Source organism: Heptranchias perlo, chromosome 9 (assembly GCF_035084215.1).
Source record: "Heptranchias perlo isolate sHepPer1 chromosome 9, sHepPer1.hap1, whole genome shotgun sequence".
Lineage (NCBI taxonomy): Eukaryota > Metazoa > Chordata > Chondrichthyes > Hexanchiformes > Hexanchidae > Heptranchias > Heptranchias perlo.
Window position 1 is genome coordinate 78,277,955 of NC_090333.1, and position 25,326 is coordinate 78,303,280.

The window sequence follows — 25,326 nt, forward strand, 5'->3', positions numbered from 1 at the left end:
ATGAGACCGGGAAATTAATGGTGGGAAACATGGAGATGGCAAAAATGCTGAACAAATATTTTGTTTCAGTCTTTACAGTAGAGGACACTAAGAATATCCCAACACTGGACAAACAGGGGACTCTCGGGGGGGAGGAGCTAAATACGATTAAAATCACTCAGGAGATGGTACTCAGTAAAATAATGGGACTCAAGGCGGATAAATCCCCTGGACCTGATGGCTTCCATCCTAGGGTCTTGAGGGAAGTGGCAGTAGGGATTGTGGATGCTTTGGTGATAGTTTTCCAAAATTCCCTGGACTCAGGAGAGGTCCCGGCAGATTGGAAAACTACTAATGTAACACCGTTATTTAAAAAGGGTAGTAGGCAGAAGGCTGGAAATTATAGGCCAGTTAGCTTAACATCTGTGGTGGGTAAAATTTTGGAGTCTATTATTAAGGAGACAGTAACGGAACATTTAGATAAGCATAATTTAATAGGACAAAGTCAGCATGGCTTTATGAAGGGGAAGTCATGTCTGACAAATTTGCTTGAGTTCTTCGAGGATATAACGTATAGGGTGGATAAAGGGGAACCAGTGGACGTAGTGTATTTAGACTTCCAGAAGGCATTCGACAAGGTGCCACATAAAAGATTATTACTTAAGATAAAAAATCACGGGATTGGGGGTAATATTCTGGCATGGGTGGAGGATTGGTTATCGAACAGGAAGCAGAGAGTTGGGATAAATGGTTCATTTTCGGACTGGCAACCAGTAACCAGTGGTGTTCCACAGGGGTCGGTGCTGGGTCCCCAACTCTTTACAATCTATATTAACGATTTGGAGGAGGGGACCGAGTGCAACATATCAAAATTTGCAGATGATACAAAGATGGGAGGGAAAGTAGAGAGTGAGGAGGACATAAAAAACCTGCAAGGGGATATAGACAGGCTGGGTGAGTGGGCGGAGATTTGGCAGATGCAATATAATATTGGAAAATGTGAGGTTATGCACTTTGGCAGGAAAAATCAGAGAGCAAGTTATTTTCTTAATGGCGAGAGACTGGAAAGTACTGCAGTACAAAGGGATCTGGGGGTCCTAGTGCAAGAAAATCAAAAAGTTGGTATGCAGGTGCAGCAGGTGATCAAGAAAGCCAACGGAATGTTGGCTTTTATTGCTAGGGGGATAGAATATAAAAACAAGGAGGTATTGCTGCAGTTATATAAGGTATTGGTGAGACCGCACCTGGAATACTGCATACAGTTTTGGTCTCCATACTTAAGAAAAGACATACTTGCTCTCGAGGCAGTACAAAGAAGGTTCACTCGGTTAATCCCGGGGATGAGGGGGCGGACATATGAGGAGAGGTTGAGTAGATTGGGACTCTACTCATTGGAGTTCAGAAGAATGAGAGGCGATCTTATTGAAACATATAAGATTGTGAAGGGTCTTGATCGGGTGGATGCAGTAAGGATGTTCCCAAAGATGGGTGAAACTAGAACTAGGGGGCATAATCTTAGAATAAGGGGCTGCTCTTTCAAAACTGAGATGAGGAGAAACTTCTTCACTCAGAGGGTGGTCGGTCTGTGGAATTTGCTGCCCCAGGAAGCTGTGGAAGCTACATTATTAGATAAATTTAAAACAGAAATAGACAGTTTCCTAGAAGTAAAGGGAATTAGGGGTTATGGGGAGCGGGCAGGAAATTGGACATGAAGCTGAGTTCGGATCGGTCAATGCCCTGTGGGTGGCGGAGAGGGCCCAGGGGCTATGTGGCCGGGTCCTGCTCCGACTTCTTGTGTTCTTTAGATTTGTGGTTGGGATCAGATCAGCCATGATCTTATTGAATGGCGGAGCAGGCTCGAGGGGCCGATTGGCCTACTCCTGCTCCAATTTCTTATGTTCTTATGTTCTAGAGAACAGGCGATCCTAGACTGAGTATGGTGAAATGAGAAAGGATTAATTAACAATCTTGTTGTGCGGAGTCCCTTAGGGAAGAGTGACCATAACATGATGGAATTCCTCATTAAGATGGAGACCGAAGTAGTTGAATCCGAAACTAGGGTCCTGAATCTAAGTAAAGGAAATTACAAAAGTATGAGGTGCGAGTTGGCTATGATAGATTGGGGAACTTTACTAAAAGGGATGCCGATGGACAGGCAATGGCTAATATTTAAAGAACGTGTGCAGGAATTACAACAATTATTCATTCCTGTCTGGCGCAAAAATAAAACAGGAAAGGTGGCTCAACCGTGGCTTACAAAAGAAATTAGGAATTAGAAAGAGGAGACATATAAAATTGCCAGAAAAAGCTGCAAGCCTGAGGATTGGGAGCAGTTCAGAATTCAGCAAAGGAGGACAAAGAGATTGATTAAGAGGGGAAAAATAGAGTACGAGAGTAAAGTAGCAGGGAACATAAAAACTGACTGTAAAAGCTTCTATAAATATGTCAAGAGAAAAAGATTAGTGAAGATAAATGTAGGTCCCTTACAGTCAGAAATGGGGGAAATTATAATGGGGAACAAAGAAATGGCAGAACAATTAAAGACATACTTTGGTTCTGTCTTCACAAAGGAGGACACAAATAACCTGCCAGAAATGTTAGGGAACCAAGGGTCTAGTGAGAGGGAGGAACTGAAGGAAACCAGTATTAGTAAAAAAAAGTGCTAGGGAAATTAATGGGGCTAAAGGCTGACAACTCTCCAGGGCCTGATAATCTACATCGGTGATCATCTTCCAAAATTCTAGAGACTCTGGAACAGTTCCTTCAGATTGGAGGGTGGCAAATGTAACCCCACTATTTAAAAATGGAGGGAGAGAAAACACAGGGAATGACAGACCAGTTAGCCCAACATCAGTAGTGGGGAAAATGCTAGTGTATTATAAAAGATGTGATAACAGAACACTTGAAGGGCATTAATGGAATTGGACAAAGTCAGCATGGATTTATGAAAGGGAAATCATGCTTAACAAATCTACAGGAGTTTTTTGAGGGTGTAACTAGTAGAATAGATAGGGGAGAACCAGTGGATGTGGTGTATTTGGATTTTCAGAAGGCTTTTGATAAGGGCTTCATCTATTTGTAATATATATCAACGATTTGGATGAGGGAACTAAATGTAACATTTCCAAGTTTGCAGACAACACAAAGCTGGGGTGGAATGTGAGCTGTGAGGAGGATGCAAAGAGGCTCCAATGTGATTTAGACAAGTTGGGTGAGTGGGCAAGAACATGGCAGATGCAGTATAATGTGGATAAATGTGAGGTTATCCGCTTTGGTTGTAAAAACAGATTATTATCCGAATGGTGATAGACTGGGAAAAGGGGAGGTGCAACGAGACCTGGGTGTCCTTGTACACCAGTCGCTGAAAGCGAGCATTCAGGTGCAGCAAGCAGTGAGGAAGGCAAATGGTATGTTGGCCTTCATTGCAAGAGGATGTGAGTACAGGAGCAGGGATGTCTTACTGCAGTTATACAGGGCCTTGGTGAGACCACATCTGTAGTATTGTGTGCAGTTTTGGTCTCCTTATCTGAGGAAGGATGTCCTTGCCATGGAGGGAGTGCAATGAAGGTTTACCAGACTGATTCCTGGGATGGCAGGACTGACATATGAGGAGAGATTGGGTCGACTAGGCCTATATTCACTAGAGTTTAGAAGAATGAGAGGTGATCTCATCGAAACATATAAAATTCTAACAGGACTAGACAGACTAGATGCAGGGAGGATGTTCCCGATGGCTGGGGAGTCCAGAACCAGGGGTCACAGTCTCAGGATACAGGGTATGCCATTTAGAACCAAGATGAGGAGAAATTTCTTCACTCAGAGGGTGGTGAACCTGTGGAATTCTTTACCACAGAAGGCAGTGGAGGCCAAGTCATTGGATATATTCAAGAAGGAGATAGATACATTTCTTAATGCTAAATGGATCAAGGGATATGGGGAAAAAGCACGAACAGGCTACTGAGTTAGACAATCAGCCATGATCATTTTGAATGGCGGAGCAGGCCCGAATGGCCTACTCTTGCTCCTATTTTCTATGTTTCTAGAAGGTCATGGGTTCAAGCCCCACACCAGAGACTTGAGCACAAAATCTAGGCTGACACTCAGTGCAATATTGAGGGAGCGCTGCACTGTCAGAAGTGCCATCTTTCGGATGCGATATTAAACCATCTTTTTACAATTACATTCGGAAAAAGAGGGTGGTCAAGAGAAATGTGGGCCCCTAAAAAAACTGATAACGGTGATATTGTAAATGAAAATAAGGAAATGGCGGACATGTTAAATAATTACTTTGCGTTAATATTTACAGTACAGGAAGAGGAAAGCATGCCGGACACCCCAAGGAAACTCATTTTGAATCAGGGACAGGGACTCACCGTAACAAATGCAAGCAAATTAACAGTAATGAAGAAAATAATGGCACTGAAAAGTGACAAATCCCCAGGATCAGATATTTCCCATCCCAGGGTTTTAAAGGAAGTAGATGAGAACATTGCAGAAGCCCTAACTATAATCTTCCAAAGTTCTCTCGATTCAGGAACTGTTCCTTTAGATTGGAAAATTGCATGACACTCCGTTATTTAAGAAAGGTGAGAGAGGGAAACCAGAGAATTATAGACCAGTTAGCCTAACATCTGTTGCTGGGAAATTACTAGAGTCTATAATTAAGGATAGAGTGACTGAACATCTTGAAAATTTTCAGCTGATCAGGGAGAGCCTGCATGGATTTGTAAAGGGTAGGTCATGCCCGACGAACCTGATTGAATTTTTTTTTAAAAGAGGTGACTAAAATAGTGGACAGGAGAATGGATGTTGTTTATATAGACTTCTCGAAGGCATTCGATAAAGTTAGCTAAAGTTGAAGCTTATGGAATTGAGGGCAAATTATTGACCTGGTTCGGAAATTGGCTGAGCTGCAGGAGACAGAGAGTCGGGATAATGGGCAGGTACTGAAATTGGCAGAATGTGACTAACGGTGTCCCACAGGGAAGTGTGTTGAGGCCTCAACTATTAACTGTATTTATTAACGACTTAGATTACTGCATAGAGAGCCACATGTCCAAGACAGGCAGCATTGTAAACAGTGTAGATGGAAGCATCAAATTACAGAGAAATATTAATAGATTAAGTGAATGTGGCAAATGGATTTCAATGTAGGCAAATGTGAGGTCATCCACTTTGGATCTAAAAAGGATAGATCAGAGTACTTTCAAAATGGTGAAAAGCTCAAAACAGTGGAGGTCCAGAGAGACTTTGGGATCCATGTACATAGATCATTAAAACGTCATGGACAGGTACAGAAAATAATCAAAAAGGCTAATGGAATGCTGGCCTTTATATCTAGAGGACTAGAATACAAGGGAGGTAGAAGTTATGCTACAGCTATACAAAGCCCTGGTTAGACCACACCTGGAGTAATGTGTTCAGTTCTGGGCACCGCACCTTAAGAAGGATATATTGGCCTTGGAGGGAGAGCAGCTAGATTATTACAATGATACCAGAACTCCAAGGGTTAAATTACAAGGAGAGATTACACAAACTAGGGTTGTATTCCTTGGAATTTGGAAGGTTAAGGGGTGATTTGATCAAAGTTATCAAGATATTAGGGGGAACTGATAGGGTAGATAGAGAGAAACTATTTCCGCTGGTTGGGGAGTCTAGGACTAGGGGACATAGCCTAAAAATTAGAGCCAGGACTTACAGGAGTGAAGTTAGGAAACGCTTCTACACGCAAAGTATGGGAGAAGTTTGGAATTCTCTTCTTCAAACGGCAGTTGACGCTAGCTCAATTGTTAATTTTAATTCTGAGATTGATAGATTTTTTTTAAACCAAAGGTAATAAGAGATATGGGGCTAAGGCGAGTATATGGAGTCACAGATCAGCCACGATCTCACTGAACGGCAGAACAGGCTCAAGGGGCTAAATGGCCTATTCCTGTTCCTATGTTCCCCTTCTGCCCTCTCAGGTGGACGTAAAAGATCCCACGAAACTATTTCGAAGAAAAGCAGGGAAGTTTGCCCCCAGTGTTCTGACCAATATTGATCCCTCAACCAATATCACTAAAAAAGATTATCTGGTCATTATCATATTGCTGTGTGCAAATTGGCTGATCCCTTTCCCACATTACAACAGTGAGTACACTTCAAAAAGTAACAAAGTGCTTTAGGACATCCTGAGGTCGTGAAAGGTGCTATATAATGCAAGTTCTTTATTTTCCTTCTTTAAATCCCGTGTCTGTTCTTACCGTGATCATCCACGGCATTAACATCCGCGTGGCAGTTGATCAACTCGACCACCATCCCTTCGACAGCAAGACGGGCAGCCAGGATCAGTGGCGTGGTACCATCGTTCATTCGGCAATCCAGGTCAGTGGCTCGGTTTCTGATCAGAATCTAGACCAGGAGAGGGGTCACACGTTCATTTTAACATCCAGCGCACAGTTCCCTCGGTCCCGTCCCCCCCGACCCCCCTTCTCCAATTACAGCCACTTGTCTGCACGAATCGTGCAGCCGGGAGGCGGCAAACGACATTCGCTACATCACTCTGAAAACTGAAGACTGAGGCAGGGTTAGTCCCTGCCCATGCAGCACGTCACCCAGTCTGAGGTAAGGGGGGAGTCCCTGCCCACGCAGCACGTCACCCTGTCTGGGGTAAGGGGGGAGTCCCTGCCCACGCAGCACGTCACCCTGTCTGGGGTAAGGGGGGAGTCCCTGCCCACACAGCACGTCACCCAGTCTGGGGTAAGGGGGGAGTCCCTGCCCACACAGCACCTCACCCAGTCTGGGGTAAGGAGGGAGTCCCTGCCCACACAGCACCTCACCCAGTCTGGGGTAAGGGGGGAGTCCCTGCCCACACAGCACGTCACCCAGTTTGGGGTAAGGGGGGAGTCCCTGCCCACACAGCACGTCACCCTGTCTGGGGTAAGGGGGGAGTCCCTGCCCACACAGCACGTCACCCTGTCTGGGGTAAGGAGGGAGTCCCTGCCCACACAGCAACTCACCCAGTCTGGGGTAAGGAGGGAGTCCCTGCCCACGCAGCACCTCACCCAGTCTGGGGTAAGGGGGAGTCCCTGCCCACACAGCACGTCACCCAGTCTGGGGTAAGGGGGGAGTCCCTGCCCACGCAGCACGTCACCCAGTATGGGGTAAGGGGGGAGTCCCTGCCCACATAGCATGTCACCCTGTCTGGGGTAAGGGGGGAGTCCCTGCCCACACAGCACGTCACCCTGTCTGGGGTAAGGAGGGAGTCCCTGCCCACACAGCACCTCACCCAGTCTGGGGTAAGGAGGGAGTCCCTGCCCACGCAGCACCTCACCCAGTCTGGGGTAAGGGGGAGTCCCTGCCCACACAGCACGTCACCCAGTCTGGGGTAAGGGGGGAGTCCCTGCCCACGCAGCACGTCACCCAGTATGGGGTAAGGGGGGAGTCCCTGCCCACACAGCACGTCACCCTGTCTGGGGTAAGGGGGGAGTCCCTGCCCACACAGCACCTCACCCTGTCTGGGGTAAGGGGGGAGTCCCTGCCCACACAGCACCTCACCCTGTCTGGGGTAAGGGGGGAGTCCCTGCCCACAGAGCACGTCACCCTGTCTGGGGTAAGGGGGGAGTCCCTGCCCACACAGCACCTCACCCTGTCTGGGGTAAGGGGGGAGTCCCTGCCCACACAGCACGTCACCCTGTCTGGGGTAAGGGGGGAGTCCCTGCCCACACAGCACCTCACCCTGTCTGGGGTAAGGAGGGAGTCCCTGCCCACAGAGCACGTCACCCAGTCTGGGGTAAGGGGGGAGTCCCTGCCCACACAAACTGTGCTGTTGACTGCCATCTGACTGCCTGGGTTACCAATTCACCATTTTGCATGTCAGATACAAGGGAGTCTAACCTGAGCAGAGCCACGTGACTTGACCAAGCTTCCGCTCCTCAACCCTCTGAGATCTCTGCGCTCCTCCAATTCAGGCCTCTTGTGCAACCCCAATTTTAATCGCTCCACCATTGGTGGCCGTGCCTTCAGCTGCCTAGGCCCTAAGCTCTGGAATCCCCGAAACCTCTCCACCACTCTCCTCCTTTAAGACGCTCCTTATAACCTACCTCACTTGTCCTATTACCTCCTTAGATGGTTCGGTGTCAAATCTTGCTTGATGACACTCCTGCGAAACGCCTTGGGATGTTTTACTACATTAAAGGCGCTACGTAAATGCAAGTTGTTGTTGTATAGGCTCCCAACAGATCCTGATCCACCGTTGCTCGCTCAGTTTTAAATTAAACTGGGATTTCCCAACAGTTTTGGAAATACCAAGAGTTTGAGGAAATAACCCCGCCCCCTCTTTTTGGCCTGGAATTTCCTGGAAAGTTTTGATGTAACTACGGTCCAAGAGCGGAGTTGCACTATATTTTCCGAGGAAATTTGCACGTAGCTGAATTATGTTAAAACTTTCCTACACATGAACTTTCTCGATCATTTGTACCATTCCCGAATTACACCTGCCAATATCCCATGTGGCTCATTAACATAGCTCCGCGCCTCATGCAAAAGACCAGAAAATGCGAGTTTCCTGTGTTTACACCCATTCTGAACGGGCTTAAATTTACACCCAAAGTTTCAGATGCGGCAGCATCCAAAATCGCTGTTTTATGGTGTTTTACAGCAATTCTTTTAGCTTTCTAAAAAAAAGAATTCTCCTCACTGAGACCTGCACTGTATTTTATATCTTTGCTTTTTAATGGCATCAGAATCTGTTCAGTTGAGAAGAGAAAACTTTCCACAACTGGATTTTCTAAATCATGTTGAGCTAAAGAATCCTAAATGATGGCTTGACAGCTTCAAACTCTAATTTTCATAACATAAATAAGATAAAGAAGGACTTAAAGAAGGAAGATGGCTGGCGTATGTTTTACACTTTTCCCGGGCCCCAGTTTCCACTTGTTTAAAGCTGGTTTTAACGTTTACAACGTGGAAACAGGCCCTTCGGCCCAACGCTTGCTCATGCGATTCTCAGGAAATTTGGGCGCAAATTCTCAGCTGCCAGATTGGCTTAGAAACCAATGGAAATTTCTGCATAAGTGCAATCCAGGAAATTCAGGCATATTTGCGTCATCCAGAATTGGAATATTCAGTAACACCCCTCCCTTTGCACCGCCCCCACCCCCACACACACCAACCTGCAGGAAAAGGGGATTAAAAGAATAAAATATTAAAAAAAGACATTGTTCAGCTCTAATCACCTTCCCCTCCAAGTCAGAGTGCTGTTTTTCTCCTTACCTGCAGTCTAACCGTGTTAAGTTTGTCCAGCGCTCACCAACACCCGCGCGCCCCCCCCCCCCCCCCCCCCCCCCCCCGCCCTGCACACACCCACCTGGAACACCCCCTGAGCATCGGCTGCCACGGCTGCGTGGAGAGGCGATCGACCCATGTTATCCTGGGCGTTGGCGTCTGCGCCCGCGTCGAGGAGGCGTTTGGCCGCGTCCGCCCGGGCATAGCGTGCGGCCAGGTGGAGCGAAGTCTCCCCGGTCCGGTCCGTCTGGGACATGAGGCTGGCGCCCTGATAGATGAGGTCGGTGATGACATTGGCCGACGAGTCCTCGGTGTCCTCCTCCTCCTCGATTCCGGTGTCCAGCCCGCCGCCGCGCAGCGACGCCAACATGAGAGGCGTGAAACCATCTGGGACAAGAAAGAACACCCAATGTAAACCGGGAGAGAGCTGGATATTCAAAAGGATAGCAGTATTACCAGAAACAGGCCATTCGGCCCAACATCCATGCTGGCATTTATGCTCCACATGAGCCTCCTCCCTCCCGACTTCATCTCACCCTATCACCGTATCCTTCTATTCCTTTCTCCCTCATGTGTTTATCTTGCTTCCCTTAAATGCATCTATGCTAGTCGCCTCAACTACTCCTTGTGGTAGCGAGTTCCACTTTCTTACCACTCTTTGGGTAAAGCAGTTTCTCCTATATTACACAGGGCTCCTTGGACCGGCTGAAGTGTTTTAGTAGAGGTGCCGAGGCAGGAGTTTCTCTCGGTGCTACAGCGCATTGCCACTTGAATGGGCTTCACCGTATAGGGAGCAGCTTGGCTTCGATTGCTGTTCCCACACCAGGGAGAGCCGGGTGGTACTTAGCACTGCCCAGCTAAAGGGGGTGCAGCCAACACCCTGGGAATAGTGCAGGGCCGCCGATCACTTGCAGTCTTGGATTTCAGCTGTCTTTCTCTGGGGCTGCATCTCAGCAGGGGGGGGTGGGGGTTTGTACAGGGGAGAGGATTTTGTCAGGCTTGGGGTGGGGGGGGGGGGGGGGGGGGGTGGGGAGAAGGGAAGGAGAGTCTACTTCCACCGTTTCAATGCACCTTCCAGTAACCAGACACAGAGCAGCATTGAAAGCAGAGGCTGGCAGCAGCTTGCCTGCCTCTCCTAATGAAAATAGACTGGTATGTACCAGGGATTAGGGAAGGAAGGTGTTTTGACTCCCTCTTGTCCTGGGATGTGGTTCCACGAGATCAGGAACCCTCTGTTACCCACCCACACTGGCCATTTTTCAAGTGTGAGCAAGAACAGATTGAGTGGTCATTCGTTTTTTGCTGTTATTGGGACCTTGCTGAGCATAAATAGGCTGTCACGTATGCCTACATAACAGCGATTGCACTTCCAAAGTGATTTCACATAAATACAAGCCTTTTTACATGAACGTGTACTTCGGAAGCAGTTCGAAAGCAGACTGGGTACTGCAGTAATTGCGAATTGTCGCAGCACCACACTGTGGCAGAACCACCTACTGCAGATATACAATTTACACACAATCAACAGCAATACTACCATCAGATAGCCACGACCCATTGCAAGAGCGGCTCCTCAAACATATGAAATAATCTGCCTTTTCAATGGGATGACGTGGAGGGGGAAATCTTAACATCGGTTTCATGTCAATTACTTGCTGTGAATATGCGGCATTTTCTGATTCCATTTCAGCTGTCAACATCTGCAGTTACTTTTATACAGAATTTTACTGCCATTCGGCCCAACTGGTCTATGCTAGCATTTACACTGCACATGAGCCTCCTCCTCCTGCCCTTCTTCATCTAACCTTATCAACATATTCCTTTCTCCCTCATGTACTTACTTAGCTTCTCCTTAAATGCACCTATGCTATTTGCCTCAGCGACTCCTTGTGGTAGCAAGTTCCACATTCTAACCACTCTTTGGATAAAAAAGTTTCTCCTGAATTCCTTATTGGATTTACTAGTGACTATCTTATATTTATAGCACCTAGTTTTAGACTCCCGACAAGTGGAAACATCTTCTCTACATCTACCCCATCGAATCTCTTCATAATTTTGAAGACCGCCATCACGTCACACCTCAACCTTCTCTTTTCTAGAGAAAAGAGCTCCAGCCTGTTCAGTCTTTCCCGATAGTTATAACTTCTCAGTTCTGGTATCATCCTTGTAAATCTTTTTTGCACTTTCTCCAATGCCTTTATCATTTTTCTAATATGGAGACCAGAACTGTGTGCTCTACTCTAAGCGCGGTCTAACCAAGGTTCTATATATGTTCAATATAACTTCTCTGATTTTGAATTCTATCTCTCTGGAAATGAACCCCACAGTTAATTCAGGTACTGCACATTGGAGGAATCACTGCACAGTGCCAGGGAGCATGAGGCTGCAGGCTTGACTCTTCATTCTGCTCAAGCCCAGATGGAAGCAATGCTCATCCACAAAAATGCACACTTGCCCGTCCCAATCTGCAACGCCAGAAATTAAACTTGATAAAAACCTTTTTACACTGATGCAAAAAAAAATTGCACCAGTCTTTGACTGATTTTACAACGGGGGCCGCCGTCCATACCTGGACCTCGCACGTTGACGTCCATGCAGTCAGCATCCTGCTCCACTTGAGGTGGGGTCAGTGCCAGGGACGGTGTTAAACGGATGTCGGCTGCCTCCAGATGCTGCTGGGTCCACTGTCGACGATCAACCTGGTCTTCATTCTCAGAGAGCAGGGCCTGATCTTCAGTCTGCAAAGAACAGGGAGAGCGCGTGAGTCACCAACACCATACGAACAATGCTGCTGGATGACCTGGAAGAGCCCAGTTGGAAGCAAATGCTCATCCACAAAAATGCACACTTGCCCGAACCAATCTGCAACGTCAGAAATTAAACTTGATAAAACGTTTTTACACTGATGCATTTTATATAAAATAATACATAAAATACTCAATGGAGCAGTTGAGGCAAACAGCATAGATGCATTTAAGGGGAAGCGAGATAAGTAGATGAGAGAGAAAGGAATAGAAGGATATCCTGATAGGGTGAGATGAGGTCGGATGGGAGGAGGCTCGTGTGGAGCATAAACACCGGCATAGACCAGTTAGGCCGAATGGCCTGTTTCTGTGCTGTAAAATTCTATTTAATTGGCAAATCAAAAATACGCTTGATCAGGGGGAGAGAGGGTACAGAAGGAAAAGCAAAGCAACAGCAGTCTTCAGTGGAGAGCTCTTTCAGAAGGGAAGGGCGAGCAGGAGAGTCAGACACCTCTCTGAAATAACCAACTCCGAAAGCTGCTGCCCTGTACCTTGGTTTCTGGAAGATGTTGCAGTACCCTGTTTTTACTGAGGGGGGTGGGGAAGAGACATCACCATTTCTTCTGCCCCCATCACCAACAGCCAAATCTAACTTTGTGGGACTTCACAGGTATCGGACGAGCTAGTTGATTGTGTACGTTGAGTCGATGCCGACCATCTCATGACCACGTGGCCAAGTGCGATTCAGTTGTGGCAGCCGTGGCCGACAATGTGGCAAGTGTTACCATCACCACCTATGACCAACAGCCTTGGAACAACACTGGTCCTACCAAACACTGACCCAGCCAACCTTTTAGTTGGTACGTTGAGGGTTCACACTGCAAGGTCGAGAAAATTGAGCGTCTGAATCTGGAAATCAAAACTCCACTGACAAAAATGGACCTATTCTAATTGCACAGGCCTGGCAAAGTAGTCCCCGAGACTCTCATTTATCCAGTATCAAAACACCAAAGTAAAACCAGAACCACAACTGCTACGCTATTGGGCTGCTGAGCGCAAATGGATAACGTGTAGTGCACCACATGGTTCCGCAAACGCACCTTTGGTTTCTTGGCCTCTGGTCCTTCTCCCTCCATCCACTGCTCGTTCTGGTTGTCATCAATCATACTGTCATCGGGCGCCTGCTTTGACAGATTCCTACGCAAAAAGGCAAGATTTTATCATTGCTTTTGATCTCATGTTGGTTGGGGTTGCTGTCCTTCACAGCCCATGGGTGGGATCTTTGTGCTGATGGGGGGAGGGGAAAGAGAGATATTGTGTCAAGTCAGCCTCCAAGAACTGACTTGTTCTGATTGAGCTCCCTCCCACAGGTGCTTCAACAGTGGGGAGGGCAAGCAACTGAGGAGTGACTGGTAACTCAGGGACTCAAACCCTCACCCCAAGGAAGGCAAACACAGATGTGGCGGGTAGCCCAGGGAGTCAAACCCCCCCGGGCAGCCAAGGCAAGTGTGTGGGAATGACACACTATCAAAGGAATCAAACCACAACCTGCAGAGGTCAGCCAGATACAACATCATAAAATTAGGCAACCTGTGCCTAATCAAGATTTGAGGGCGACTGAAAAGAGCACAAGAAACACATCACTGTGAAACATCACCAATCTAATGTGGTTCAACCTGCACTGTTTCAGTTAAAAGTATCTACTCAGCTCTGAACATGAGCAGGGGCACCAGGAGTGCATCAGTAACTCAGCCTACCAGGAGCATAAGCCCAGACCAGTACAGCGTATTATAGGAACAGGAGGAGGCCATTCAGCCCCTTGAGTCTGTCCCGTCATTCAATTAGATCATGGCTAATCGGTACCTCAACTCCATTTTCCTGCCTTTGCTCCCTATCCCTTGATACCCTTACCGAACAAATATCAATCTCCGACTTGAAAATTTCAATTGATCCCAAGCATTCACAGCCTTTTGGGAGAGCAAATTCCAGATTTCCACTACCCTGTGTGTGAAAAAGTGCTTCCTGATTTCACTGCAAATGGCCGAGCTCTAATTTTAAGATTATGCCCTCTTGTTCTGCATTCCCCCACCAGAAGAAATAGTTTCTCCACCTACCCTATTGAATCCCTTTATCATTTTAAATGCTACACTTTCTCTACACTGCCATTATCTCATCCGACTCAGACAGTTAAAACGGAACGCGCATGCTAATGCAGAATGATGTAAAAAGGGAGATCTCTCTACACTTGCTGGGATATCGCTGTCACTAAGCATCAGCTGTGGCTCAGTAGGACAACTCTCGCCTTTGAGCCAGAAGGTTAGTGGATTCAAATCCCACTCCAGAGACTTGAGCACAAAATCCAGGCTGATACTCCAGAGCAGTACTGAGGGAGTGCTGCACTGTCAGAGGTGCCGTCTTTCGGATGAGACGTTAAACTGAGGCCTCGACTGCATCCCATGGCATTATTTAGAAGAGGAGCATGGGCGTTCTCCCAGTGTCCAGGACAACATTTATTCCTCAACCAACATCACGAAAACAGGTGATCATGTGGGACCTTGCTGTGTACAAATTGGCTGCCGTGTTTCCTACATTACAACAGTGACTACACTTCAAAAGTACTTCATTGGCTGTACAGCGCTTTGGGACGTCCTGAGGTCGTGAAAGGCATCATAGAAATACAAGTCTTTCTTTCTCTTTTCCCATGTTTTACCATTTTCCTTTCAGGAGCTCACTTCAATAAAATTTTACCATGTCCATAAGAAGGAATTTGAATGGCTGCAACTAACTAGTAATTCTGAAGCACACAGGATATGAAGAGTCAATGGGGTAGGTGGGTGTTAAGGCATCTCTTTTGTTACGTTTAGGATTATCGGCCATTCAACAGATTACACTTTGCCTTTTCAAAAAGAGAAACATCAACATCTTCATACAGTATATATTTAGCAAAAATGTGCTGATGCGAGATGTTACGGGTTTCGACAGAACGGTTACTGTTCTGGCAATTTTAGCCCTACGTGATTTAAGCCTGGGAAATGTTCCTTTCAATTGTTTGATGGACTGAAAACGCCAAGTCAACTTCTCGGCCAGTGGAACCTTTTTGGCCTCACGACTCACAATTCTTTGAGATCCTGCTGTGCACCTACTTCATTCCCACTGCATCCTGCCCCACAGGCTCTCGACGTTTCCGATTGCTGCCCTTCTTCAGGATGAAGCCCTCCGGGAACCACAGTGGGCCGAGCTTCCGCTTGCGTTTAGCCGCCACGACCCCCAGGATCAGAATGAGGATGATGATCCCGATGCCAACCATCAACAGGTAGAGGTGGTTCAGCTGCACTTGGTCCTTCGGATCCTTACGCTTACCTGTGGGAAAACAAACAACCACCACCTTTTGTTTTTCTTCCATTTCACTACAGGTTTCCAAAAATACAACTTGATCTTCATTCAGCTACCCCAGTTTTGCAACATAATGTATAGTGTCGGCGTGATTTTAGGTAATGGGAGCTACATTCTGATTTAACACAATGTCATTCACACAGCATCCTGAAGAAACGAAGGCTCAACCTACATGTCCTTCTCCAGCACTAATGGGGCGGACCAGGGGTGCCATCTTCAAGAGTTCATTCTAAAACATGAGACATTGCCTCCATCATCGACAAGTAATTGAAACGAGATGGGGCCATCAGCAAGCTAGCTTGGCATTAGATAAGTTCCTAGTGTTGAGATTAACTCCAGACGAAGCAAAGACGAACGTTGAGAAAGAAAAATCTTACTTTCTACGTTTCCTCCACTTGGGTTTCGAATCCACCCAATAACTATATGCAACTTGAGTGATTCATTTAATCCCGTGCTGGTCACTACCACTCACACCTCGGCCCATGTGCTTTCTTTTCTTTCCCCAGCAAAAAAAAAGTAACTTAGAAAAGTGCAGGAGATCACCAATGGGGAGGCGTTCGTGGTCTGTCCACCTTTGCAACAGGGTTGTCAAGTGTACACCTGCCAACTGCTTTGGACAAATAGTTTGGAGGTGGACGTGCTGAGGAGTGGCAATATACGGGTTACCATGCTGGACTCCAGCGTCTGGAGTTCATCATCACCTAAAATCACGCTGACACTATACATTATATTGCAAAACTGGGGTAGCTGAATGAAGATCAAGTTGTATTTTTGGAAACTTTGGACCAACTTGTTTCTTCCCCACATCAGATTAACAGAGACACCCCGTTCAATGGGAAACCAATTTCGGCTGGTTACGGTACTCTGTTACTCATGAGGAATGATCACATTTCTAATTAGAGGTCATTATTGCTCTGGAAATGTCACAAGTACATCTACGTAGCAACTGGACAGGTGCAAAGGAAGTTGGCAATTTTCAAATATTTTCTCAACCAGCGCATAGAGGAGGATCGTCAACTCAAGAAACTTTTAAATAACTTGGAGAGGGTGCAGTGGAGATTTACTCAAATGGTACCAAGGATTAGGGACTTCAGTTATGTGGGGAGGCTGGAGAAGCTGGGGTTGTTCTCCTTACAGCAGAGAAGGTTAAGGGGAGATTTGATAGAGGTGTTCAAAATGATGAAGGGTTTTGACAGAGTAAATAAGGAGAAACTGTTTCCAAAGGCAGAATAATTTAAAAAAAAACTATAGACACAACCGTAGCTTATTTTTATTTCTATTTTGGGAATACTAATTTCAGTAAGTATTTCCAGGAATGACGAGATTGGCAGAATGGATTTCCAGAATAGCTGAAACCTCAGCACTCCCTGGGGAGTCTTCTGATCGAGGTAGGAGACTTGCCAGGTTTGGGAGTTGAACCCACTTACTTTCAACAGACTGGATTGGGTAGGGCAAGTTGCCCTTGCTGGACTGAGCAGCGATGAAGGCAGCAGCGCTGTCTGTCGACGGGAAACAATCCTCGGACATTTGTAAGCACTGACGGTTGTCAATCTCCAAGTAGACTTCAGAACTGTGTGAATAATAATTTTTGAAGAGTTATAAACGCCAAGGTTAACCATAGAACCATAAAAGTCTGCAGCCATTCAGCCCATTCGTATCTGCACCAGCTCTTCACTGCATCTTTCCCAGCTTCATATGTTTATCCACTTTTCCTTTAAAGATGCTTTAACCATTAATTTATGGCAAAGCATTCCACACTCCAACAACTCTGTTGAAAAAATTATTCTCCTGACCACTCTCTCCACTCCCAGTGACCATTGTAAATTAATGACTCCTCGTCACAAAGTCCCAACCATACAAAATAGCATCATTCACCCCATCAAAGCCCTACAGAATTTTTTAAAAACTCAATTAAGTCTCCTCTTAGCCTTCTCTGCTCCCAGTTGAAATAGACCCATAACTCAAGTCTCTCCCTATAGCTATAGTTCTCCATCCCTAGTATCATTCTGGAGGATCTACAATGTATGGTCTCTATAGTTTAAGTCCTTTCTACGATGGGATGCCCAAAACTGCACACAGTGTTGCATAACCATTGCCTCTTAACTTTTGTACTCTATGCCCTTATTTATAAAACCCAAAATGTTAATTACCTTTTTTATGGCTTTATATACCAGTACTCACATTTTCACGCCATTATGTATTTTAGCCCCTGGGCGTCTGCCCATTCACACCCTTCATCATCTTTCCATTGAGGGTATACTCCTATTCCTTGTTTTTCCTCTCAAAATGTTCACTTCTGCCCAGTAAATTGCATCAACCCATTCTGCTAATGTGTAAATTCGTTCAAAGCATTTTACAGTCCTCTTTATCAAACCTCTTAATTTTTTGTTGTCAGCAAATTTCAACATTGTGCTCCGATTTCCAAGTCGAAATGATCTATATAAATATATATATATATATATATATATATATATGAACAAGTGGACCCAGCATTGAACGCTGGGGTCCAACACTTCCTACCCCTCTCCAATCTGGGCAACAACTGTTTACAGTTCATCAGACTAACTTTCTATCCATTCTTGTTAGATTCCTCTACTGTACGCCTGAATTTTGGAACAAGCCTCTCGTGATACCTTATCAAGTACCTTCTGAAAATCCATTATCTACAGCGTTCCCTTTATCTATACAATTAGTCACTTCTTCAAAAAAAAAACTAAACTAAATTTACAGAACACAACCTGCCTTCAATAAAATTCATCCTCGATTATCCCACGCATATTTAAATATTCACTAATTTGATCGCGAATTATGGGTTTTAACTCTTTGTCCACAATCGAGACTAACTTATCTCGAGTTACCCAGTTTATCCTTCTCCCCCTGCCATTGCCCTGGCACTACTCACGCTCCTAAATTTAAAACAAAACTGGCCCCTCCCTTAATTTTTCTCCCCTTCATTGAGGAAGCTGGCCACTCTTGCTGGGGCTGCATATACACAGGCAGCAGCAACCCTCTGCTACAATGCGAGTTTTGAGGCTGCACCCCCAACTGCTTTGGTTGGCCATGCTGTTCATTAGCACCAGCGAACACACATATTAATCAGTTCATTTCACAGCGGAGCAGAACTATTGCGGTGCACTTCTGGGTGCCCACATGCACCCCAAGCAATAGGTCTGATATGCCGCACCGGCTTGGAAATTCTTACCCTATAACTTCTTGCCCGAGTTCTCTCACTATCCTAATAAATCGCTTCATTCTGGACCCATGGCCATAGTAAGGGGAGATCATCGGCTCCCCTTTCGCATCCCTCTTGAACCGCAGGATGGTGTGCAGGAGGGTGCCCAGCCTTCGAAGGAAGTTTACAGAGTCCTTGAGTAGTTCCTCCGGCGGCAGGAGCACGATGAGCACCAGCGTCCCCTCGGCCAGTCGCTCGGGAACGCTCTCCACGCAGTCCAAGCCGTCCCAGCCGCACTCCTCAGTGTTACAGCCCTGGTCGCAGCGCCCATCGTGGTAGTGGTCAGCGCAGTACTTCTCGTAAAAGGGGCTGCGGGGATCAAAAGGCCAAGTTAGAGAGGAACGGGGCTTCTTCAAAAAAAAATCAATCAATCTCGCCCAGCTCCAACCTTACAAAGTATTTACGTGCTGATGTCCGCACCGACTACGCACAGCTACAGTGTTTACTCTGTATACAAGGCACTGTAACCTTGCCAGATCACCAGTTGGAGTCGGCATTGGTGATAAAACACAACTGCCCATGGCAAATGTGGGTCAAGCCACTACAACCTATAACCATCTATCAGACAGGGACTGTTGAAAGCAATAACTTTACTACCGATGATTAAAGCAAGTTCATCCCTCCAACTTTCCCATTAAACACACTGGCCACACACACATCAAGCCAGCGATTCTTTTGTCTCGATAACCTTTTGATTCCGGCAGCAACAAAAACAACGGGCTGCCTTCAAATGCAAATTTTACCTTCTTAGAAAATGGTTTGCGTGAGCGTAGAGCAGCTGAATTCCTGTTCCTCATTGCTAGAACATTCCAACTGATTTTGGAAGCACGATGCTTCAAGACCTTTTATGGATCTTTCAAACTTGCCATCTCTGACAAAAAGCGTGCGGAACTATGAGCGAGATTGAAATTGCCCCAAACGCACTCATCAAATGAGAAATACTCGTGCTGGAGAACGGAGACCCAGTGTCGATGATCAAGCATGGTTTGATGCGAGGTGGAGCTCACTCTACTCTGTCCCAACAATATGCCTCACCCCAAACTCAAAATAGCATTTCTCCACATTCTATGGCCCCTCTCAGTGAAGCAGCCAAAAGTTGTGCCAAATTCAAGCTGAATTACTGCCAGTTTTGTGGTTTGGGCCTGTATCCCTAGGAACTTGGCTTGAAAATGTCCAAACTCATTTCACATAGGACCCTGACAGCCAGGAGACACAGTGGAGCATCCACTGTGCCCCATGTTGACAGCAATTTGCTTCAAACAACTCAATGTTCGTGAGAGATTAGATCCTTCATCAAAATTTCTCGACTTGAAGATCAGAGTTCCAACTTAGTAACTGTTTAGACTTCCAAGTAAAATCCAATGAAATAGTTCCACCCCCCCGCCCCCCCCCCACAACCCGTTCCAACTATTAAGGGACAAGAGCGAGTCCCTTCCTTCCACTTGGATCCCTGGCCATTGGAAATATACAGTCCATAACCCTTCCAGGACAATCTGTGCACAGTGAATGCTGTTGGGCATCCATCAGTCTTCAAACGTTTCGCCAGGTTTACAGAGAACGGCAACAATGACCTGCAATCTTATTCAAACTGCACCTCGTCATTACTGAAAAGGAGAAGCATCTGCCTACAGCTAAATCTGCAGCCATTATACCAACTCACTTAGAAGCAGGACACAAGGATTTGCCACAGGACTAGTCAGGAGTCTTTCACTCGATTGCAAAAACCCTGGATTTGATTTGATTTTTGAAAATTCCTTCCTCCCTCCCTCCCAACATAAAAAGCTTGCCTACATACTGATGAACACATCCCTCCGCTGGTTCCTCAAATTAGCATATTCCCGAGGTAGAAAGGGGTAGAAATTCAATGGAGAGAAAAACCCTGCGCTACAAAGAGATGGTTGCACAATCGCATCCTTGGTTTCCAATCTCAGAGGATCCAGTGCTCCTCTCCCTCCCAATTCAACCAAGCCCGCCCTGTACATTCTCTCGGATGAGATGTTAAACTGAGGCCTCAGGTGGACATAAAAGATTTCATGGCACTATTTTGAAGAGCAGGGTAGTTCTTCCTGGTGTCCTGCACAGTATTTATCCTCCAACCAACATCACAAAAACAAAACAGATTAGCCGGTCATCATCTCATTGCGTTTGTGGGACCTTGCTGTGCGCAAATTGAATGCTGCGTTTCCCTGCATTACAATAGTGACAACACTTCAAACAGCATAGTTGCATTTAAAGGGAAGCTAGATTAGTATGTGAGGGAGAAAGGGATAGAAGGGTATCTTGATAGGGTTAGATAAAGTAAGGTGGAAGGAGGCTCATGTGGAGCATAAACACCGACCGGCATGGACCAGTTGGGCCAAATGGCCTGTTTCCGTCCTGTAAATTCGATGTAATTCATTGGCTGTAAAGCGCCTTGGGACGTCCTGAGGACATGAAAGGCGCTACATAAATGTAAGTTCTTCCTTTCTCCCTACACATTTTGACCTAACCTCCGACGGCTTTGTGTGTGTGTGTGTGTGTGTGTGTGTGCGTGTGTGCGTGTGTGTGCGTGTGTGCGTGTGTGTGCGTTAAAAGAACTTGGAATCCTGCCTCGGTCTTGGCATTTAGAAACATACTTGCAGGACTTCTGACTGTAATGACAATCAAAGTTGTCGAAGAGGCACTCGGGCGTGTTGCAGGCTTCGTCGCACTGGTTGTTGTTGAAGTAGTTCCAGCACTGCAGGCTCTCCGTGCAGTTCTCCCAAGGCTTCAACGTCAGCGAGCAGTCACCGCCGTCCCACTCGCACTCATGGTTGTTGCACTCCTGGTCGCAGACTCGGTCACCGGCTGCCTCCTTACAGCGGGGCGACTGGCAACTCTGCCTCACCTGCCTTTCGCACGTCTGCCCACGGAAACCCGCGGGGCACTTGCAGCTGAAGTACGGCAGCGCGGACATCACGAGGCAGGTCCCGCCGTTCTGGCACGGCCTGGTGGGGCAGGTGGGCAGCTGGCACTCGGAACCTCGGAATCCTTTCAAGCACCCGCACTTGGGGCCCTGGGGGGTCATTGAACACGTCCCACCGTTCCGGCAGAACACCTGCCCGCAGGTGTAGTTCGTGTATTCGCAGTTTGCCCCTGCCACGCCCTGTAAAAGAGAATTAAATACAGGCATTAAAAAAAAACAAATTGACATGGTGCCTCCCTTCACTCTGATTGCTGAGCGGCTGAAAGCACTGTGCGGTGTGGACGCTGAGCCACTCGGGACTGTGGCTTCACCTCCACGATCAACAAGGCAAACAGACTGCTCAACTATAAAAAGGTACAAGCCCGGTTAGCCAGCATCCTGGCTGCTGAGGGAGCGCGTGTGCACACATGCGTGGGACACGGGCTGAAGACGCAATGTGGTTTGGATGCGATGCCCTCTGTGGTTGAGCGGCCTAACACACACCGCTTGCTCTCAAACATGAGGAACGGTCATTGGCCAAAAGGTACCCGGAGGTCAGTCAATGCTCATTGAGCACCCAGGCAGTGGGGAATACCAGAGCGCGCATGGCTATCATTGGCAAGAAGAGGAAAAGAAAAAAGGAACCGCTTGGTTCTGACCATCGAGTCACAAGGGAGACATTTGTTCCTTGGGAACAGTTCAGCTAAGAGTCACAAGCCTGATTCCTATCATAAGAGGTCTGAGTTAGAAGGAGAAACAACAGAAACTTGGGCATTTCAACCTTTGAAAGAAGGTTAACCGAGAGGAAACCTTATACAGTATACAAAATATGGAAAGGGCAGATTCAGACAGTTACTGCAAACTAAACCCAGAGTAGGGACAGGCTCAAGCCAGGTAAAGGGACAAGGTAGGCCTGACGTCAGGACGTGCATGAAAGGCCGGACATCAGATGGAATGGACCTCGAGGGAGTGGAGGTGAAAAGCCTGGTTTGACTCAAGAAACAATTAGAGACTGCGGTTGGGGAGGTGTGGATTGTTTCTGGAACAATGTACAAACATGACCACAATGGCCTTCCTCCACAGTCAGCTTGTGATTTCGATCCTGCTCTCACTTGACGCCCGTACACACAGGTTCTAGCAGGAGAACTGGCACGTGGTCAGGGACCGGAGGGCGTGACTGCGAGTGAGGCAGGTACGGGGATCCAGGAGGTCGCATTGCAGGAGCCTCAGCCTCTGCACTTGTCCAATAGATATGAGGTTCTTGCAGCTCTTGTGGACGAGTGCAGGGACTGCAGGGAGGATGAACAAACTGGCCACGGCACCGTGGTTCAGGGGGCCATTCAAAAGGGGGGAGTAAAAAGGGATGTGGTTGTAGTAGGCGACAGTACAGTTAGAGGGATAGACACTGTTCTCTGCAGCCAAGAGCGAGAGTCCCGAAGGCTGTGTTGCCTACCCGGTGCCAGGGTTAAGGACATCTCCTCAGGGCTGGGGAGAAACTTGGAGTGGGAGGGGGAGGATCCAGTTGTCGTGGTCGACATAGGTAGGACTACGAAAGAGGTTCTGCCGAGGGAGTTTGAGCAGCTAGGGACTAAATTAAAAAGCAGAACCATAAAGGTGATAATCTCCGGATTATTACCTGATTCACGAGCAAATTGGCACAAGGTAAATCAGATCAGAGAGATGAATGCATGGCTCAAAGATTGATGTGGGAGAAGTGGGTTTCGATTCATGGGAAAGAAGGAGCTGTTCCGTTGGGACGGGCTTCACCTGAACCATGCTGGGACCAGTGTTCTGGCAAACCGAATAACTAGGGCGGTAGAGAAGGCTTTAAACTAAATAGAGGTAGGGAGGGCTCAGGTGCAGTGAACTTTAGATTGATAAAGAGAAAAGACAAGGAAGTAGTACAGGAAAGTGATGGGGGTAATGATAAACAGAGTATGTCAGGAAGGGACAGAGCGTACAAACATAAGAGTGCACTAGCAAATGGGGCCGGGGTAGGAAAGAATGGTAAAAAGACAAAATTAAAGGTTCTTTATCTGAATGCGTGCAGCATTCGTAATAAGATAAATGAATCGACGGCACAAATAGAAACAAATGGGTATGATCTCATGGCCATTACAGAGACGTGGTTGCAGGGTGACCAAGGTTGGGAGCTAAATATTCAGGGTTATTTAACATTTTGGAAGGATAGGAAAAAAGGTAAAGGTGGTGGGGTAGCTCTGTTAATAAAGGATGAAATTGGTATAATAGTGAGAAATGATCTTAGCTCAGAAGATCAAGATGTCGAATCAATTTGGGTGGAGGTAAGAAATCACTGGTGGGAGTAGTTTATAGGTCCCCTGACAGTAGCTACACTGTAGGGCAAAATATTATTAAGAAATAAGGGTGGCTTGTAAAAAAGGTAATGCAATAATCATGGGCAATTTTAACTTTCACATAGATTGGACAAATCAAATTGGCAAAAATAGCCCTAAGGAGGAGTTCATAGAGTGTATTAGGGACTGTTTCTTAGACCAATACATCGGGGAACCAACCAGGGAAGCGGCCATTTTGGATCTGGTAATGGGTAACAAAACAGGATTAATGATCTCAAAGTAAAGGATCCCTTGGGAAGCAGTGATCATAACATGATAGCATTTCACATCCAGTTTGAGAGCAAGGATCTTGGGTCTGAAACTACTGTATTATTCTTTATAATTGCCCTTATTTAAGTTTAAGAGCGGAATTGGCTAAAGTGGACTGGGTAAACAGATTAGATGGTATGATGGTGGATAAGCAGTGGCAAACATTTATGAAGATATTTTATGACTCGCAACAAAAATATATCCCTGTGAGGGGGAAAGACTCCACAAAAAGAGTAACTAAGGAAGTAAAAGGATGGTATCAGGTTATAAAAAAAAAGCATACAACATGGCAAAGATTACTGGTAAGCCCGAAGATTGGGAAAACTTTAAAAACCAGCAAAGGATGACTAAAAGAATAATAGAGGGAGAAAATAAATTATGAGAGTAAACTAGCAAGAAATATAAAAACTGACAGTAAAAGCTTCTACAAGTATATAAAAAGGAAGAGGGTAGCTAAAGTAAACATTGGTCCCTTAGAGGATGAGACTGGGGAAATAATAATGGAAAACAAGGAAATAGCAGAGGAATTGAACAGACAATTTGTATCTGTCTTCACAGTAGAAGACACTAATAACATACCAATAATAGTAGAAAATCAAAGGGGCAAAGGGGAGGGAGGAACTAAAAACAATCACGATCACTAGAGAAAAAGTACTAGGTAAACTAATGGGTCTAAAGGCTGACAAGTCCCCTGGACCTGACGGCTTGCATCCGAGGGTCTTAAAGGAAGTGGCGACAGAGATAGTGGATGCATTGGTTGTAATCTTCCAGAACTCACTAGATTCTGGAAAGGTCCCAGCGGATTGGAAAACTGCAAACGTAACACCCCTATTCAAGAAGAGAGTGTGACAGAAAGCAGGTAACTATAGACCAGTTAGCCTAACATCTATCCTTGGGAAAATGCTAGAATCCATTATTAAGGAAGTAGTAGCAGGACATTTGGAGACTCATAATAAAACCATGTTGACTCTCCTTGATTGTATGAAGGGGAAATCACGTCTGACAAATTTATTAGAGTTCTTTGAGGAAGTAATGGGCAGGGTGGATAAAGTGGAACCAATGGATGCAGTATATTTGGATTTCCAAAAGGCATTCGATAAGGTGCCACATAAAAGATTACTACAAGAGCTCATGGTGTTGGGGGTAATATACCGGCATGGATAGAGG

General features: G+C 46.3%; 1 protein-coding gene across 1 annotated transcript in view; it reads right to left on the reverse strand.

Annotated features, from left to right (window-relative positions):
* LOC137325558 (neurogenic locus notch homolog protein 2-like) overlaps window positions 1-25,326 on the reverse strand; it is a 160,627-nt gene that overhangs the window by 12,632 nt on the left and 122,669 nt on the right. The window contains exons 25-32 of the mRNA XM_067990802.1: window positions 21,228-21,736; window positions 18,583-18,921; window positions 16,808-16,950; window positions 15,131-15,347; window positions 13,088-13,184; window positions 11,813-11,981; window positions 9,326-9,630; window positions 6,222-6,369 (exon numbers count right to left, since the gene is read on the reverse strand). Of these exons, the coding sequence (XP_067846903.1) occupies window positions 6,222-6,369; window positions 9,326-9,630; window positions 11,813-11,981; window positions 13,088-13,184; window positions 15,131-15,347; window positions 16,808-16,950; window positions 18,583-18,921; window positions 21,228-21,736 (1,927 nt within the window). The remainder of the gene's footprint in view (window positions 1-6,221; window positions 6,370-9,325; window positions 9,631-11,812; window positions 11,982-13,087; window positions 13,185-15,130; window positions 15,348-16,807; window positions 16,951-18,582; window positions 18,922-21,227; window positions 21,737-25,326) is intronic.